This window comes from Acomys russatus, chromosome 19 (assembly GCF_903995435.1).
Source record: "Acomys russatus chromosome 19, mAcoRus1.1, whole genome shotgun sequence".
Taxonomy (NCBI): domain Eukaryota; kingdom Metazoa; phylum Chordata; class Mammalia; order Rodentia; family Muridae; genus Acomys; species Acomys russatus.
This window is the reverse complement of record NC_067155.1, coordinates 406,362-422,223: the sequence shown is the minus strand read 5'-3', so window position 1 is coordinate 422,223 and position 15,862 is coordinate 406,362. Positions and strand designations below refer to the sequence as shown.

The window sequence follows — 15,862 nt, the reverse complement described above, 5'->3', positions numbered from 1 at the left end:
GGAGATGGGGAAATAGAAGGACCCAGAGGGTCCTAGAAACCTACAAGAAGAACATCGTGATGGGTGGATCAGGGCCCAGGGGAGGTCTGCTCAAACTATTGCACTAACCAAGGACAATACAATAGTAAACATTGAACCCCTACTCTGATCCAGCCAATGGACGGGACATTCTCCACAGTTATGTGGAGAGCGGGCACTCACTCTGACTTGAACTCTGGTGCCCCATATTTGACCACTTCCTCTGAGTGGGGAGGCCTGATGGCACTCAAAGAAAGAATAAGCAGGTTACCAAGGTGAGACTTGAGAGCCTGTGACCATATAGTTGGGGAGGAGGTCCCCCTTGGTCATAGACCTAGGGGAGGGGAATAGGGTAAAAGCAGGAGGGAGGAACGGGATGGGATAACAATTGAGTTGTAATCAGAATAAATTAATAAAAAAAAAAATCACAGCCTTTCTTCTTACTGAGCTATAATCCAACTGGCATGGAGGGGGGTTGGGGGGGGAAAGAAGGCAATGGGATTATGCCACCTCTTTAGTTGACAATATGATTTTGATAAGCCTTAGATGAACCTGGAATTGTGGCTGTGACCACATATGGAGGGAAGTTGGGCACCCCAATATTTACATGCCTATGCTATAAAGAGCCACTGAAAGAATCTAAGGAGTAGCCGGGAAGGTGGTGAAGGTTAGGAGGGTGGGGATGAAGAGGAGTTCCTGGATGAGGAACTCCATGTTAAATGCTGACTGGAGGCAGGGGTCAAGTAAGATAAATATGGAGACACAGCCTTAGGCTTTGCCAAGAGGCATCATCTGAGTGAGCTGGTGAGTGGTGTGGTGAGACAGAAGCATCCCATTTCACCCAACATCCCAACCCACCTGCCTTATCCTAGTCAGTCCCACTGTGCCCTGATCATAGTCCAATGTCGTGACCCTTCACTCTCTTTCATCCTTCTCCCTCTTCCTCCATCCCTTTCTTCTTCCCTTCCTCACTCCCTTGTCCCCCTCCCACCAAAACCTGGAAGCTCAGCCTGATGGAGCAAAAAGAGAGAAACTGTTTTCTGTAAACGCATATGAAGGCTGAGGCCTTTGCTCCTGGGTACCACCTTGGTAGCTGGGAAACATTTTTCTTTATCAAAATCTCCTGGGACACAGAATAGTGAACCCTCAGGGCCTGTTTTGGATTTCCTGATGCTCCAACACTTTCTTTTTTTTTGCAGTCCATCTCTGTGCTTGTCTGTTAAGTAATACTTGTCCTTCACAGCTCACAAGAAAGTACCAGGACTGTTATTGACTGTAATTTTAATTTGTCTAACGCTCTTGTTAATGATGTCTATTTAAGACATCCATTAACGACGTAAAGGTTAATTAAATGGACAATTCCAATATGGCTTTATTAGAGCCCCCTCTATTGCATTCATATTATAGACATTTAACAGATGTCTTAATGAGGCATTATAGCTAAGAAATGCAAACTAAATTAATGCTAAAGCCATTGTCCAGAAAATGAGCCTTTTATCAAAATTGATGAATTTGGGAAGAGTATTCATGTTTATTTTTACAACAGGATAGAGGGGTCAATCAGCGATCTGCTTCGGCATCTAGAAAATACTGGCCTCAGGGTCTATGGTCAAATCAGACATCAGGGCTGTAAGAGACTTTGATGCCATCTGGAATGTAACCATCCTGGAGGAAGCAGCGGGGTGTTACGTAAAGACACAAATATCTGGGTCCCACTCCTGGATTCTGACTCCGCAGGGCTGAGGTGCAGTGTGGGACCAGCTGCTGCAAGACTTGCACCTGTTTACTCTGTTGCAGGAATCCCAGGAGGCTAAGTGGTCCCATCTAACAGTCGGTAACTTGAAGACCCTGAACGATTTCAGGTGTTGGCGAACTGACCAGAGTTGTGTGTCCTGCTCTATGGTTCAGAGTGTTTGTAGAAGGTCCTACTATTTCTTCCCCATCACAAGGGAACTGGGTGTAACCTTGGGCATTTCTTGAGACTGGTGGCCAAATAAGTGTCCCCTTCCCACGTCTCCTGCTGCTTGGCTGGGGGAGCAATAGGCAGACCTTTCTAGGCTTTGCTTTGATTTCCTGGGTTCTTCATGATGGTTCTGAATCTGGGCGTGGTTAGATTCTTCATGTCCTAGCTTCCCTCAGGAGCCAACTCTGCCCAGCCTACATTTTAGATTTTCTGTTCTTGTGGTAAAATACCTGACATATATGACCTGAGGAAGGAATTATTTTGCTAATTGCTTCAGCCATCACGTCAGGGAGGGCGTAGTGGAACGGGACACATGAGAGACAAGAAGCAGAGAGAGCAAGGATGCCTGTGTTTTAGAGCAATCTTTCTTTTATCCAATCTAGCTCCTGACCTTAGGGGATGAAATGTCCTATGTATTAGGTGGGTCTCCTCTGTCAGTTAGTCCTCTCTGGAAAGTCCTCAGGGACACAAAAGGAAGCGCACTCTTTTAAATTCTTTCTCTATCCAGTCAAGTTGATGTTAGCCATCCCATTGCTACACATCTCCAACCAGACTCTGCTGGTCCCAGTGGAACAAGTTTGGCTGCTGACAACTGCAGGACTCTGGATATTGTGGGTGCTGCCTTAAGTCAAAGTCCTTAAAGTTCAGGAAAACAGGGGCTTGGAGTCTAGCGGTTAGGTTGAACTGGCAGGTGGCCCAAGCATATGATACACCAGAGAACCCCAGGCCGTTGTCTGCTGATGGGGTCCAGGCTGAATACTGACATCTTCCTGGGAGGTATAGCCAACTTTTAAAAACTAGGTACATTTCATAGTTGTTACTGAGGTGTGTGCACTAAGCGCCCCTCAAATTCCTATTTTGATGCTCTAACCTCCAGTGTGACTGTTTGGAGATAGGATCATTAAGGAAGTAACCAAGGGTCAATGGGTCATAGGGAGAGATGATAACTTGATGGACCAGTATCATTATAAGAGACATACTATAGCTCCACTCTCTTGAGGACACCATGGGATCAGGGAGAGGTGGCTGTTGACCAGTAAGGAGGCCTTAGCAGACACGAGTCTTCTTGAGGTGCCAACCACTCTTCCCATTGGCTTCTATGGAACCCTCCCTGGGGCACAACTTTCTGTAGTAAATGGTTTACCTTCAACAGAGCTGGTAGTCACATGTGGGACTCTCCACCCCAAATCTCATTTCTACCATTATCCTGTTACTTGGTGACAATCACAAGTGGCAGGTACTATGCCACCATTACGCCCTGAGCTGTGGCGACTTGGCCAGACATGCTCCAGGTAGTACCAAGTGCAGCTTTAGGATGACCAGTGACTAGGAGGATTTTTGCAGACCTTGGTCCCTTGGGGACATTAGGGAGACAAGAGATGCACATCTCAGACAGGACAAAGAGCAGAGACTCTGTGATGGCTAAATATCACATTGTCTCCCCTGAGAGAGAATATCCTACTAGCCAGAACCTGCTGGGAGGATCCTTTGTGTTAGCATAATCCTGTCTGCGGTTGCGGAAGCTGCTACACCTCAAAGTGTGAACTACCTCCTGCTGAGATACTACAAAGGAACTTGGGCAGAGAGAGCATCTCTAGGCTCTGCTCTCTTCCCAGCCCCCACCCCCCCAGGTCTTGTAACAAGTTCCTAGAACAGGAGAATTTAGGAGAATGCTTCCTTTACAGCCTGCCCTGAGGGCAAAGTGGGATGGAGCGTGCAGGCAGGTGTCTGAATAACCTTGCATTGTGCTTTAATAAACAGAGGCCTGGATTGGAGCTCTTCAGCCTGGCCTTCCTGTCTTCCGTGTTCTCTGTTCTTCCTCCATCTGCACTCCTTTCAGGTGAACTCTGGTTTGAAGGCCTGCGGGACAGGCCTAGGATGATAATGTTTTGCTTGGCAAGTGGCACCAGTAGGTTTTTCTGGGAAGTAACTGTTCATGCAACATGGCATGCCTTTTACATCACAGAGGGGAGGGGACAGAAATTATAGCGCCCATGCACTTTCACACAGCTAGGACAGCAGCCACTCTACACTGGACTGTTCCGGTAAATGGGAGGAGGGTGAGCCTGGAGCCAGGCTATCTGGGTGAGATCTCAGCTTTTCTGTTGCAGGCTACGAGGCCTGGGGCAATGTTCACTTTCAGGCTGAGGGCCCATGTGCATCCTGCAGAGTGGTAAGTACTATGTCAGGTGGGCCTGGGGAGTGCCATGAGGAGTGTCTTGATGACACAGATAGAACCATGGCCCGGATAGTCTCTGTGGTACTTGAGGGTGGACTTTGATTTCTAGGAGGGAGTAGGCTGTTTTCCTGTCTTATAAGGAATGTCAAGCGCACTCATTCCTTTTCTGGCAGGTATAGTCTGAGTGGAAGCCATTAAGGAAGTGAAGCCACCAGCACCATAGCTTCCCTCACGTGTTACATGTGTTGCCAGGAGAGTTTCTGAGCTCATCAGCAGACACTTGTTTCCTACAAGCAAGGGGCAACTGGTCCCTCTGAGCCAGGCTTCAACTACAAGGCTTTCTTAATAACAACCATTTCTCATGCTGGCCCTGACCAAAGTTCCAAAGGCCTTGTGCAGAAAGACCTCAGCTGGCCTTACATGCAGTAGAAAAATAACTTCAGCAACAAAAATCAACTGTGATTGTTACAGATCTAATTGCTGGAGACATTGTTTTAGGTTAGACCCCTGGAGCCACAGAGATACAGGGAGAAGCCTGGTTTCTCTACCTGGACCCAAACAGTGGCCAACAGGGATTGGCAGACCTGGCCCTCGGCCTCATTCTGACTGAAACCCTAAGCCGTCTGGCAAGGTCTCAATGACTGTGTGTGTGTCAGCAGCAAAGCAAAGTGTAGGCGGGGATGACTTCCAGTAAGGTCCATGATGCTCCATAGTGTGGAAACAATGGGAAATGGTAGGAGGCGATGGCATGAAGGAGCCACAATATCCCCTTTGTCATCACTAAGAAATCTGCCAACACATAGTTAATATTAGAAAACAAGTTTATTATGAAAGAGGGGGAGAGGAGGGGTGCTCCAGAAAGGAGAGAAACTGAGTCAGAGAGAGGGAGGGAGGGAGGGAAGGAGGGAGGGGAGGGGAGGTGAGGTGAGGTGAGGAGGGGGAAGGAAACCAAGAAGGCAGAGAGAGATGAGGTGGTGGGTTGGTCCTTTTCTATCTGATGCACAGCTGAAGCACACCTGGCACACACTTGGCAGTGGCAGGTGATGACGTCAGAGGCTCCTAAGCAACCTAGAGGCAGGCTAGAGGGGCTGCTACATGCTAATATCTTTCCCTTTCAATCCAACAGCAGTACAGAAATGACTCTTCCATTTGAATCCATTCATGCCTGTGGTATAATTTATTATTACTTGAATACTTGAGTCAGCATGGAATGTTAAGCAAACATAGAAAAGCGTAAACAACAGAATCTAAAGGCCCCTTGTCCAGATCAACTAAGGCTAATCCTGGTGTGTTTCCTGACCGTTTCCTCCCTGTGGTCACCTGGAAATGCAAACATCTAGCCCTGAGTTCCTCCTGCACTATTCCATGTTCTTCACCCACCCTGCTTTCGCTGTAGAGGCGGGCTACACTCAGAAGGCTCTTCGTGGAAACGTGGGTATTTAGGGTGTCCCCACGTCTCAGCTGTCAGGGACATCTGTCTCCAGCGGCAAAGAGCTCACAGGTCAATTGTTCCCTTTGCTTTGAACTTCTTGGCAGACCGCTCACTTGACCTAAGCTGGAATTTGCTTCCATAAATGTAGGAAATGAAGTCATCAATTTCTATGGTGAACACACAGTTTTGCTTGGGGATAACTGAAAGGAGAAAACAAAACAAACCAAAACAAAACAAAAAAGAGGAAGGAAAAAGAATGAGGAACAACATAGAATGGATTCATTTTTATGTAGAACAGTTTTCATTCATATTTGTATTAAAATATGTGAGAAGGGTGTGATGGCACACCCCTTTAATGCCAGCATTTAGGAGACAAAGCACGGTAGCAGGCAGATCTCTGAGTTTAAAGCCAGCCTGGTCTATACAGCAAGTTCTCAGCTATCCAGGACTACAGCGTCAGACTGTCTTTAAAAATGTGTATGGGGGGCTGGAGAGATGGCTCAGGGGTTAAGAGCACCGCCTGCTCTTCCAAAGGACCCAGGTTCAATTCCAAGCAACCACATGGCAGCTCACAACTGTCTGTAACTCCAAAAATCTGACATCCTCACACCAATGTGTGTAAAATAAAATTAAATTTAAAAATGCTTTTAAAAAAATGTGCATAGGAATGAGGAGACCTACTCCTGAAATACCCAAAGAAGTCCTGGGCCATTTGACTCAGTTTGAACATAACACAATGCCTAATTTCAGGCTCTGAGGTGAATAACTCCTCTCCCAGCACTGAAGGCTCCCAGACCAAGCACCAGAGCTGGTTTTCCATGCAGTTTTGTACTGGTTCTGGGGTTTGTGCTCATAGGGAATCTTCTACACCACTTCCTTAGCATTCAGACATGGAAATGGAAGGAGGAGGAAGCAGGCTGTAGGGGTAGCGCAGGGCCAGAACCTGGGATCAGCAGGCAGAGGTCCTGGGTTTAATCTCCATCACCAACAGATGAATGGATGGGTGCAACACCCCTCCCAACAGTCGCTTGAATCTCTGGATTTGCGGCAAGTTCATGTAAAAAAATCTCAGAAGATGCCAAAGTTCCTGTATGAGGAGTTGTAACCATGCTAACACTCAGAACTCCAGGGCCAGGCTGTCTTATACTCATTTGAGAACTGGGGACCTTGGTAGGTAGAGATCTCAGACAGACATGGGCCCAAGAAAGAGGCAGCCAAGCAGCTGTTCTGCTCATGGACAGACTGCTGACTGTGTTCACAGACGTGTCCTGGAAGAGCCACAGAGGCAGGGGCCTCTCTCTGTAGCCCATAGCACAGTAAGCACCTGCAACCTGTTTGACTCCACAGTCAAGTGGAACTTGGGAGCCACAGAGGCAGGAAACTATAGTGGCATCTGACAGCCAGGGACACAGCACGCACCTTTCAGGTGGTCTTCTTTGGTGATGATCTTGAAGACGTGCTTGGTCTCCTGAAGAAGGATTCCTGTGACGCCCACATAGGAGGGGCACTTGGATTTTGTGACTGCAAAGGAGAAAGGCAGTTGAGGGTAAGGCCTGGGTGGTGCTGGCTGTCACAATCATGCTGTGGGGACTGGAAGCCTGCCTGTTCTACGCTGAGAAGAAAGTGCCCAGAGGACAGTGGCTCTTGGGCAGTGACCAAGCCAGCAAGTGCCCAGGCTTCCCAAGCCCTGTCTTGGGCTCTGCAATCTCTTGGCTATTCTTAGGGTTTTGGGCAAGTTTCGGGAGCCAAGAGGTCATACACAGAACCTTCAAATCCCAGTCTGGTTGCTCTTTTGAAGCAAGTGCCATGGATTTGGCAGGACATCCACCATTCCTTTTTGGCCCTCCTGAACTTTGCCCAGAATGCAGTGCTTCTATAGAGCTGCTCAGCAATGAGGGGATGAGCCACTGCACAGGCAGGCCTCTCTCCACCTGAGAAAACTCTGCACCTAGTGTGCCAGGTGGGTGCTGGGGCAGGGCACCAAATGAGATAGTTTGTATTCTGCTCCAGTGGAACTGAAGCTCTCATGGGGAGCAGGGTATAACAAAACCTGGGAATTCTATTTCTTGATATTTATAATGACTATGAGGAAAAGAAGAACAGAACAGTGAGGGTGGAGGGGGCAACTTCAGTGATGCTAGACTCCCAGGAAGTATCAACAAGAAGGAGACCCAGTTACATGAACCTGCAGAGCCACTTGGTTTAGACTGGGACCCAAGGAAAGAAATCCAACATGCAAGCCACACAGAGGCCAGCCCAAGGAACTCTGACTGGAAGGGAAACTGCCAGAGGCTCAGAACAGGCCAACATAGTCTGATATGTGACTAGAACCTTCATTTTATGTGTTTAATCTGGTGTGTGGGTGAGAGAAAGCTTCCACAGCACCTTGATGGAGCTAGAGTTAGGTGAGACTAAGGAACTAAGTGTGTTATGACCCGAGGTAGAGGACTGGGAAAAGAGGTAAAGTGTTTGCACTGCCTAGGTGGCTAGCCTGAACAAGCTTGACACAGAGATGCGCCATTATCGGAGATGAAGCAACCAGGTCAGAGAGAGCCGACCTCGGAAACCAAGGGCTCTGTGTTGGATAGGTAGTTTGAGGTGCCTCCTGGATGTCCATAGAGCTGTTGAGTGGCATGGGGTGATTGAATCTGGAATCATGGGAAACGTGTGCCCTAGCCGTGGGTCCCTGGAACCCATGAGAGGGAATCTGTGCCCAGGAGTCTCAGCTAAAGGCTATGTGGCGTCAGTGTGAGCAGATGGCATGCAGAGATCACTTAGTGAGTGTTTAACAAGAGCCTTAGAATGGATCGGGTCACAACCATCTCATGTCCTCACTGCTTGTGACTTGGGATACTTCAGGGATGCCAAGTGACAGATGACAGGCTGAACACTGCACCACACACGTCGCTGCCACTGAGTGCATCTCCAGACGGCCATACGCTTTCCAAGACGCTACCTGAAATAACAGCACCATGAAGATCCGCCTTGAGCAGCTTGGCCTGAATCATCTGCGGCTGCCTGGGGGGGGAAGGAAAAAAAAAAAAAAAAAAAAAGAGTTGGTAACAAAGCAAACAGGACCGCAAACACCCACAGCCACTGGGTTTGTCAGGCTGTCAGAAGTAAAACTCACGTGTCCGGCTTGAGCCCATTGCACAGGTCTCGGATGTACTGCTTCCAGAGTTCATGCAGTGGGAGGAAGAGACTGTATCTGCCAGAAAGTCACAAACAGGTAGAAACATGAGCTTGGGATTTCCAGTGTTCAGCAAACAGAGCTGGGCTCAAGGCTGAGGATGAGCATGAGGGAGCACTTGAGACTGTGTGTGATTCCCTGAAGACAAAGTAACCAACACCAACCAGCTCACCCACCTTGAACCTTAATACCTTTGCTGGTAGAAGCTTTTCATGGCTAGATTTCTCCTCTCTAAAAGGGAAGTGATGGCCCTTTGCTTCAATGCCCTTCATTCTGGTCAGATACATTCGTGATGGCAGAGCCCCTGGCTCAGACCAAGAAGAGCATCCGAAGGTGGTGATGTAACATCAGCCACAACAACACATATGCTGTTCACCCAAAGCCCTTTGCACAAGAGAAACGAACAGAGGAACATCGGCCTTGTGTGTCCCACGGATACAGGAGGGTAATGCTCACAGCCCTTGGCAGGCTTGTTTGGAAGGTAAGGATGGAGAACCACAAGCCTTGCTCTGGGTCACTATCATTTGTCTTGGTGCCCATCCACACAAAAACAGCGTGAGAAGGTCAAGGGCACCAGGCCCAACTTTGAAAACAGGGACTTCCTGCAACGACACCAGAGAATGACAGCCCCAGGGCAAAAATGGCACGCTATGCCTTCTGGGACATGGAAGTCTATGTAGCTAAAGAACATTATACTAAGCCTGTAAAGAGTGGCTGTATGCTGGGTACAGTGGAACATGGCTGTAATCCCAACACTCGGAGAGGCAGGGGCAGAGGCAGGGGCAGGCAGGTCTCTGGGATTTCTGTGAGTTTGAGGGCAGCCTGGTGTACAAAGTGAATCAAGGACAGCAAAGGCTACACAAAGAAACCCTGTCTCAGGAAAAACAAAACAAAACAAAACAAAAAAAAAAACCACCAAAAAGCCCAGAATGGTTGTACACACAAACTCAGAACTATCTTGAGGGAGATATCCTCTCACAAGACAGTGATGTGTTCCTTCCAGAAACTTCTGAAGAGCAGTAACCTCCAAGTGGGTGATTCTGGTCTAGCATTGTTAAAAGCTTTAGGAAAGTACACATTAAGGAATATCAGTTCCTCTTTTCTAGAAAGACAAACAGCCCGTTGTTATGGCAACAGACTCACTAATTAGTGAGGGTAGGACAGAAGGAAATGATGAGAGTCCTCAGTCTCATCAGTGTCTGCCCCTTAGAGGCCAAGCCCAGGTATAAGGATATTGGTAGGAGGAGGCTGCCCCCTTGTGGCAGAAAGCAGAAATGCCTCTGAGACTATGAAGTAGGGCCAGCCAGTGAGCCCATGGGTTCACAGTCCAGAATCTGACCAGGAACACTAGGCAATGGTGAAGGACAAGGGTGTACCTTTGTTGCTCTGGTTTAATGTCAAAGAGCCGCATGTCTCTCCTCTGTTTGGCAGAGAGGCCTTTGGATTTCTTCTTCTGCTTTGGCCTCTGGCGGGTGTAGTATTCCAAGACCACAGCCTTCCGCTGCAGATGGCTCTCACAGTCTTCTTGGCTCAAATGTGGCATGCTCCGCTTCAGGAAGGCTTGCACAAAGGCCTCAGCCTGCTGGGTTCCCAGCTCCTGCTCAGAGACATGGTGGTGTGGTTCATGGTCCTGCTCTCAGACTCTAGGGCCCTCATGACCAGTCCCCTAGAGCTGCTGTCTTTCCTGGTCCAGCTATCTATCCACTGAGCCTCACAAACCTCTTCTCTGCCATGTGTTTGTGACACACAACTGCTAAGATGTAAAAGAAACAGTTACATGCTAATTGTGACTGTGTCCCACACTGCAGCCAGGTCAAATACCGACTTCCCGTCCTGCTTCTTTGAGGTTATTCTACTGAGGATTCAAAATCCTTTGTAATTGCAAGTCTTCTCCAATCCTTGTGGGGAAGGAGGCTTGAGAAATGGGGGATATAGGTTATTTAATCAGGGATACCACAAAGTCAGCTTAAAGTGGCAGGCAGCTGGGGATGTCAAGGAAATGAGCCATTTCAGTGCTAGGGGAAGGTGTCTATGGGCTCCAAGAAGGTCATGTTCTTTGAGGAATTGTGACCGTGAGCAGCGCCACAGTGCTCCTTCCTTCCCTTTCAGCCCTGAGAACGCTGTGCGGCTGCTCTTGACGTGGTCTACGCCACCTGCAGGCAAAGACTGTGAAGTACATCTCAGGTTCTATTCACAGCACGGTGAAGTTACGTGGATTCCTAGGGAAGACTGGTGAAATGACTTCACAGCCCCACCCAGCCCCCAAAACACTCTAGTTTCTCCACCTTTCAAGCTGGGGCAGCAACAGTCTGTTCCTCACTGGGCAACAGGTACCTCACTTGGACTCTGGCTTCTGTACCCATCTTCCCTGAGGACCCATCTCTTGGCTGGGCCACTGTCTGGGCCACTTTTGCACCAACCAGCCAGCAAAGACAAGTCTGAAGCTACCTGCCAGCTTTAGGTTAGTGTGTCAATAGTGACCGATGCCCTCTCTGTGCTAAAGTGGGAGTGAAAATGCAGAACACACTATCTTTGAGGAAGTATGAAGCAGGCATTGCCAAACAATCCATCACTGCTATCAGAAAAATTTGGTTTTTTAATTACATAGGTGGTCTCTCTTTGATGGGGAAGTAAATTAAAGGGTTACTGGTCTTTTAAAACCTGGATTTCAAGGATATGTTCCCTTATGAGCCACAGGTGAAGCTCTGCCCAAAACTAGCAAAGTATGCTGAAACAGCCAAATAGAATTTGTAATATTTTTTTATGAACTGTGCTGCGGGTTGAGCAGGATACAGAAGCAAGATCAAAACAGGTTTCAGGTAGGCACAGGGTGGAAGATGACATGAAAGCAAGGAGTCCAAGTCCCTCAGGGCTGATGCTGGTTACCTAAGAAAGGAGCCTGGCATATGAAGACATCATCACAAAAGACCTTGGTGGGACCTAATGTACTGACTGTGAAGATGAGGAGCATTCCCTGGAAAGGGACAGCTAGGCCAGTCTTGGGAGACACCGAGCACCTTTGCCATCACCTCTACTGCTCCCAGCCCACCTCTGAAATACGTTACCTGCACATCATGCTCTTTGGCTTCTTTATGAGAAAAGACATGGTAGATGACACCTGGGGATGAAACACAAAAATAGAAGTGGCTACTTCCTGTTAGGAGTAAGTACAACAGCCAAAGCTTGTCTAATTACGATAATAACTGCCCTTATTCAGAGAAGGAAGAAGGGGTTAGTATGAGAAAGCAATGCTTTCTTGGATGATCCTCTTATTTTACTCTGTAGTGCTGGGGGATTAAACTCAGATGTGTTTAATGCATGTCAGGAAAGTAGTTCACCAGGGATCCACAACTCCTGACCTTTTGGGTGCTGTTAATTTATTTTTATCTATCTATCTATCATTGACAATGTCTCCCTTTGTATCCCAAGCTGGCTTTGAACTTACTATGTGGTCTAAACCCCACAACTGTCCTGTCTCAGGACCCCAAGGGCTAGTTGCTGGGATTATACACATGTACCACCATGCCTATCTTAGATACTTTCTAATCTTTCCTCTGGCAACTCTGTCCAAGAAATTCCCAGGATGTGGCTTAAAAAGAGCAGTCCTTCAGAGGTCAAGAACATCACAAGAAAACCTACAGAATCAACTAACCCGGTCTACCAGAGACTGAACCAACAACGAGAGAGCAGGCATGGGATGGACCTAGGACTCCTACACGTATGTTACAGATGTGCAGCTGGGTCTTCATGTGGGACTCGTAACAGCAGGAACAGGGGCTGTCTCTGACTCTGTTGCCTGCCTTTATAGCCTTTCCTCTGAACTGGGCTGCTTTGCTTAGTCTCAATAGAAGAAGATGCACTTAGTTCTACTGCCACTTGACATTCCAAAGACGGCTTGATAGTCAGGGGAGGCCTTCCCTTTTCTGAGGAGAAAGACAGGGGAAATGGGTGGAGGGGAAGTAAGAGGGCAGGACTTGGAGGAGAGGAGGAAGGGGAAGCCGAGAACAGGATGTAAATAAATAAATTAATGAAAAAAGAGCAATCCTCAACACTTATCATGTTTAAAAATCACTGAGATCTTACTAAAACATGGGGTTTTGGTTCCTACTCCCCACTCTGCATGTCCAGAAACTTCCTCACTGGATCACACTTAGGGGTGTTCTGACTTAAAACACCCACAAGTTATGCTTGGGCAGTTGTTCAGTAAGTTCACTGAAGACAGTAAAAGTGAGGTGATATTAACAGGGTGTGCATGGTTGCAACACTAAATTTTATTGACTACAAGAAGTTCAAAACAGATTTTTTCCCCCCATTTTAGAATCTGTAAAATTGATATGTATCCTGACCAGATGAAATACAATTGTCTTTTCCCAAACTCTAAGTATAATCATTGTGATGCCCAAACCTCTCTAAACTTCCATGCTCCTGTTTCTTATTTGTTTAGAGGAGACCATCACGGTGGCACTCGGGGACGGACTACAGGAATAAATGGGAGAACGAAGGGCAAATGACCAGGAAATGGAGTTCACAGTACATGATATACGTTTCATCTCTGAGATGGCTGTGGTAGCACACAGGGCTGATCCCATCACTTGAGAGGCAGAGGCCAGCCTGGTTTACATAGTGAGTTCCAGGCTAGTCAGGACTATATAAGTGACCTTATCCCAACAGCAACATCTACAAAACCTCCATCTCTGGTTCCTTGCTCCTCTCTGAGAACACGTTTGACCAACCAAGCAAACCAAGGTAGTTACCAGTTTTATATATAGACTTTAGTTCTCCCTTGAACTGCACATTGCGACCTTACTTTCTTAATTGATAAAAACATGCAGGGCCGGGAACCCCAGGAACAACATTATTTTACAGACCCCAGATGCCTATCATGGGAGTTGAAAGTCTTTCTGCAACCGTACAAATGCAATAGCTACAGAACACCCATTGTTTGCCAAGCAGTTTATGTAAAATGACATATACACACTCATATGTGTTTGTTCGTTTTCCCCTGGAGACAGGGTTTCTCTATGTAGCCTAAGCTGCACCAGACTCACTTTGCAGACCAGGCTGGCGTTGAACTCACAGAGATTTGCCTGCCTCCGCCTCCCTGACTGCTGGGATTAAAGGCCTGGGCCACTGAGCTAGTGCACGTTTTTAGTTTCATGTTGTTAATCGTTCTAAGCAACTTTATTTATTTATTTTTAATATTTTTATTTAATTTATGTGTGTTGGTGTGAGGGTGTCAGATCTTGGAGTTAGAGACAGTTGTGAGCTGCCATGTGGGTGCTGGGAATTGAACCCGGGTCCTTTGGAAGAGCAAGCAGTGCTCTTAACCACTGAGCCATCTCTCCAGCCCCTAAGCAACTTTAAACAGCAGTTATTCCCAGTTATGCCATGATAAGGTTGAAGTTGAGATATGCCAAGGCATTGCTCTCTGACAAAAGGGTATGGCAGGGGTAAAGCAGCAGTCAAAGGCCTAGTCTTTACCTTATCCCTCTCTCTTCCAGCTGGCTTCCCTTTCTTGGCACATCTCTTTTCTGCTCAGATACCAACGCCTTAGGTCTGTGACACTGCGCCTCAGCACCTTTTACATGGGCAAGGATGGAAAGCCAGCTAGTAGAGGGGAGGAGGCCCGTGACAGCAGTTATCTTGACCTGCAGTGGGTAGGTCAGGCCAAGGCCTTGGATCCACCAACTTCTAGTTCCCCTGAGAGGACCCTGGGGAGACACACACTGGATCCTTCCGTCTTTTCCTAGCTTAAAGACTGAGTCTGCCGATTTACACTCTGCGGCTCGATTTCTCTTGGGTGCTGTGACCCAGATGCCTGGAAGTTGTCTTGGGACTGCTGCGGCAGGTATCCCGGATTCATTTCACAAGCCAGCTTCCGGTTCCCGTCCTTCTCTACTCTGATGCCAGCCCAATTCCGTATCTCTCATCCCGTTTACCTTTCATTGTCGGACCGCTTCCGGAGCGCTGTGATGACGTCTCCTTCAGGACTCACTTAATTCTCTTTCTTTGCTTTCTTCAGCAGCTTTCACCTCCCAGGACCCTTTCTTGTCTAAGTTTCCACTGGAAAAATCGGCTGTCCCCAAGAAACAACCTGTGTAATCACAGTGCACAAACCCGCTCCAGCCGGTGTCTGCGGACTGCGACAAGATTTCAGAGGTGGCGCCTCTCGTGACGTCATCGACGCGCGTCTTTCTGTCAGCACATGCGCCTTGGGGTCATCCATGCTGAGGGGGCGCGGCTATGCAGGCGGGCGATGTGGCGGGTGGAGTCTTTTTTTTTTTTTGTTGTTGCTGTTGTTTTGTTTTTGGTTGCCTCTTTAGTTTGCGACTCACTCTCGCTGGAATCGGGTTGCAGGGCAGGATTAATGAATTATAGGGAGGCAATATGGCATTGAGAGGACTCGAGGGAGCTTGGGGACGAGGGAGGGCACAAATGGGCCGGATATATTGGACGTAAAAGTTTAAGATTCCTTTTGCCTCCCCCTTCTTTTTCTCTTCTCTCTCTCTCTCTCTCTCTCTCTCTCTCTCTCTCTCTCTCTCTCTCTCTCATTTCTTTCCTTTCTTCCTCCCTCCCTCCCTCTTCCCTCTCTTTCTTTCTTTCTTTCTTTCTTTCTTTCTTTCTTTCTTTCTTTCTTTCTTTCTTTCTTTCTTTCTTTCTTTGTGGCCCTTGTGGCCCTACATTCACTCCCATGATTAGTAGTCACATTTTGTAACGGTGTCCTGGGATTGGGGATTTAGTTGTGTTTCTTCTACTAAGTACTTTTTTTTTTTGGTTTTTTGAGACAGGGTTTCTCTGTGTAGCCTTGGCTGTCCTGGACTCGCTTTGTAGACCAGGCTGGCCTCGAACTCACAGTAATCCGCCTGCCTCTGCCTCCCGAGTGCTGGGATTAAAGGCGTGCGCCACCACACCCGGCTCTACTAAGTACTTTTATGACTTCGTTTATGAGTCTTTTTCGTGAGAGAGAGAGAGAGAGAGAGAGAGAGAGAGAGAGAGAGAGAGAGAGAGAGAGAGGAGAGAGAGGAGAGAGAGGAGAGAGAGGAGAGAGAGAGAGAGAGAGAGAGAGAGAGAGAGAGAGAA

At 47.7% G+C, this 15,862-nt stretch overlaps 1 protein-coding gene across 1 annotated transcript; it reads right to left on the bottom strand.

Annotated features, from left to right (window-relative positions):
• Window positions 1-5,524: 5,524 nt before the first annotated feature.
• On the bottom strand, window positions 5,525-14,942 carry Pop4 (POP4 homolog, ribonuclease P/MRP subunit). Its single transcript, XM_051162170.1, has 7 exons — window positions 14,722-14,942; window positions 11,848-11,900; window positions 10,159-10,379; window positions 8,723-8,800; window positions 8,549-8,610; window positions 7,012-7,113; window positions 5,525-5,792 (listed from the first exon to the last, which is right to left on the bottom strand). Exons 1-7 carry the CDS (start codon window positions 14,726-14,728, stop codon window positions 5,656-5,658), a joined length of 660 nt encoding a protein of 219 aa, XP_051018127.1. The 5' UTR covers window positions 14,729-14,942; the 3' UTR covers window positions 5,525-5,655.
• Window positions 14,943-15,862: the final 920 nt, after the last annotated feature.

Bases quoted from the DNA above. Each gene is read 5' to 3' on its own strand.
- Pop4 (XM_051162170.1), bottom strand. The intron at 8,801-10,158 runs GTACACCCTTGT...ACTTTCTGGCAG, and splicing joins ATTAAACCAGAGCAACAAAG to ATACAGTCTCTTCCTCCCAC. The intron at 8,611-8,722 runs GTGAGTTTTACT...TTCCCCCCCCAG, and splicing joins AATGGGCTCAAGCCGGACAC to GCAGCCGCAGATGATTCAGG.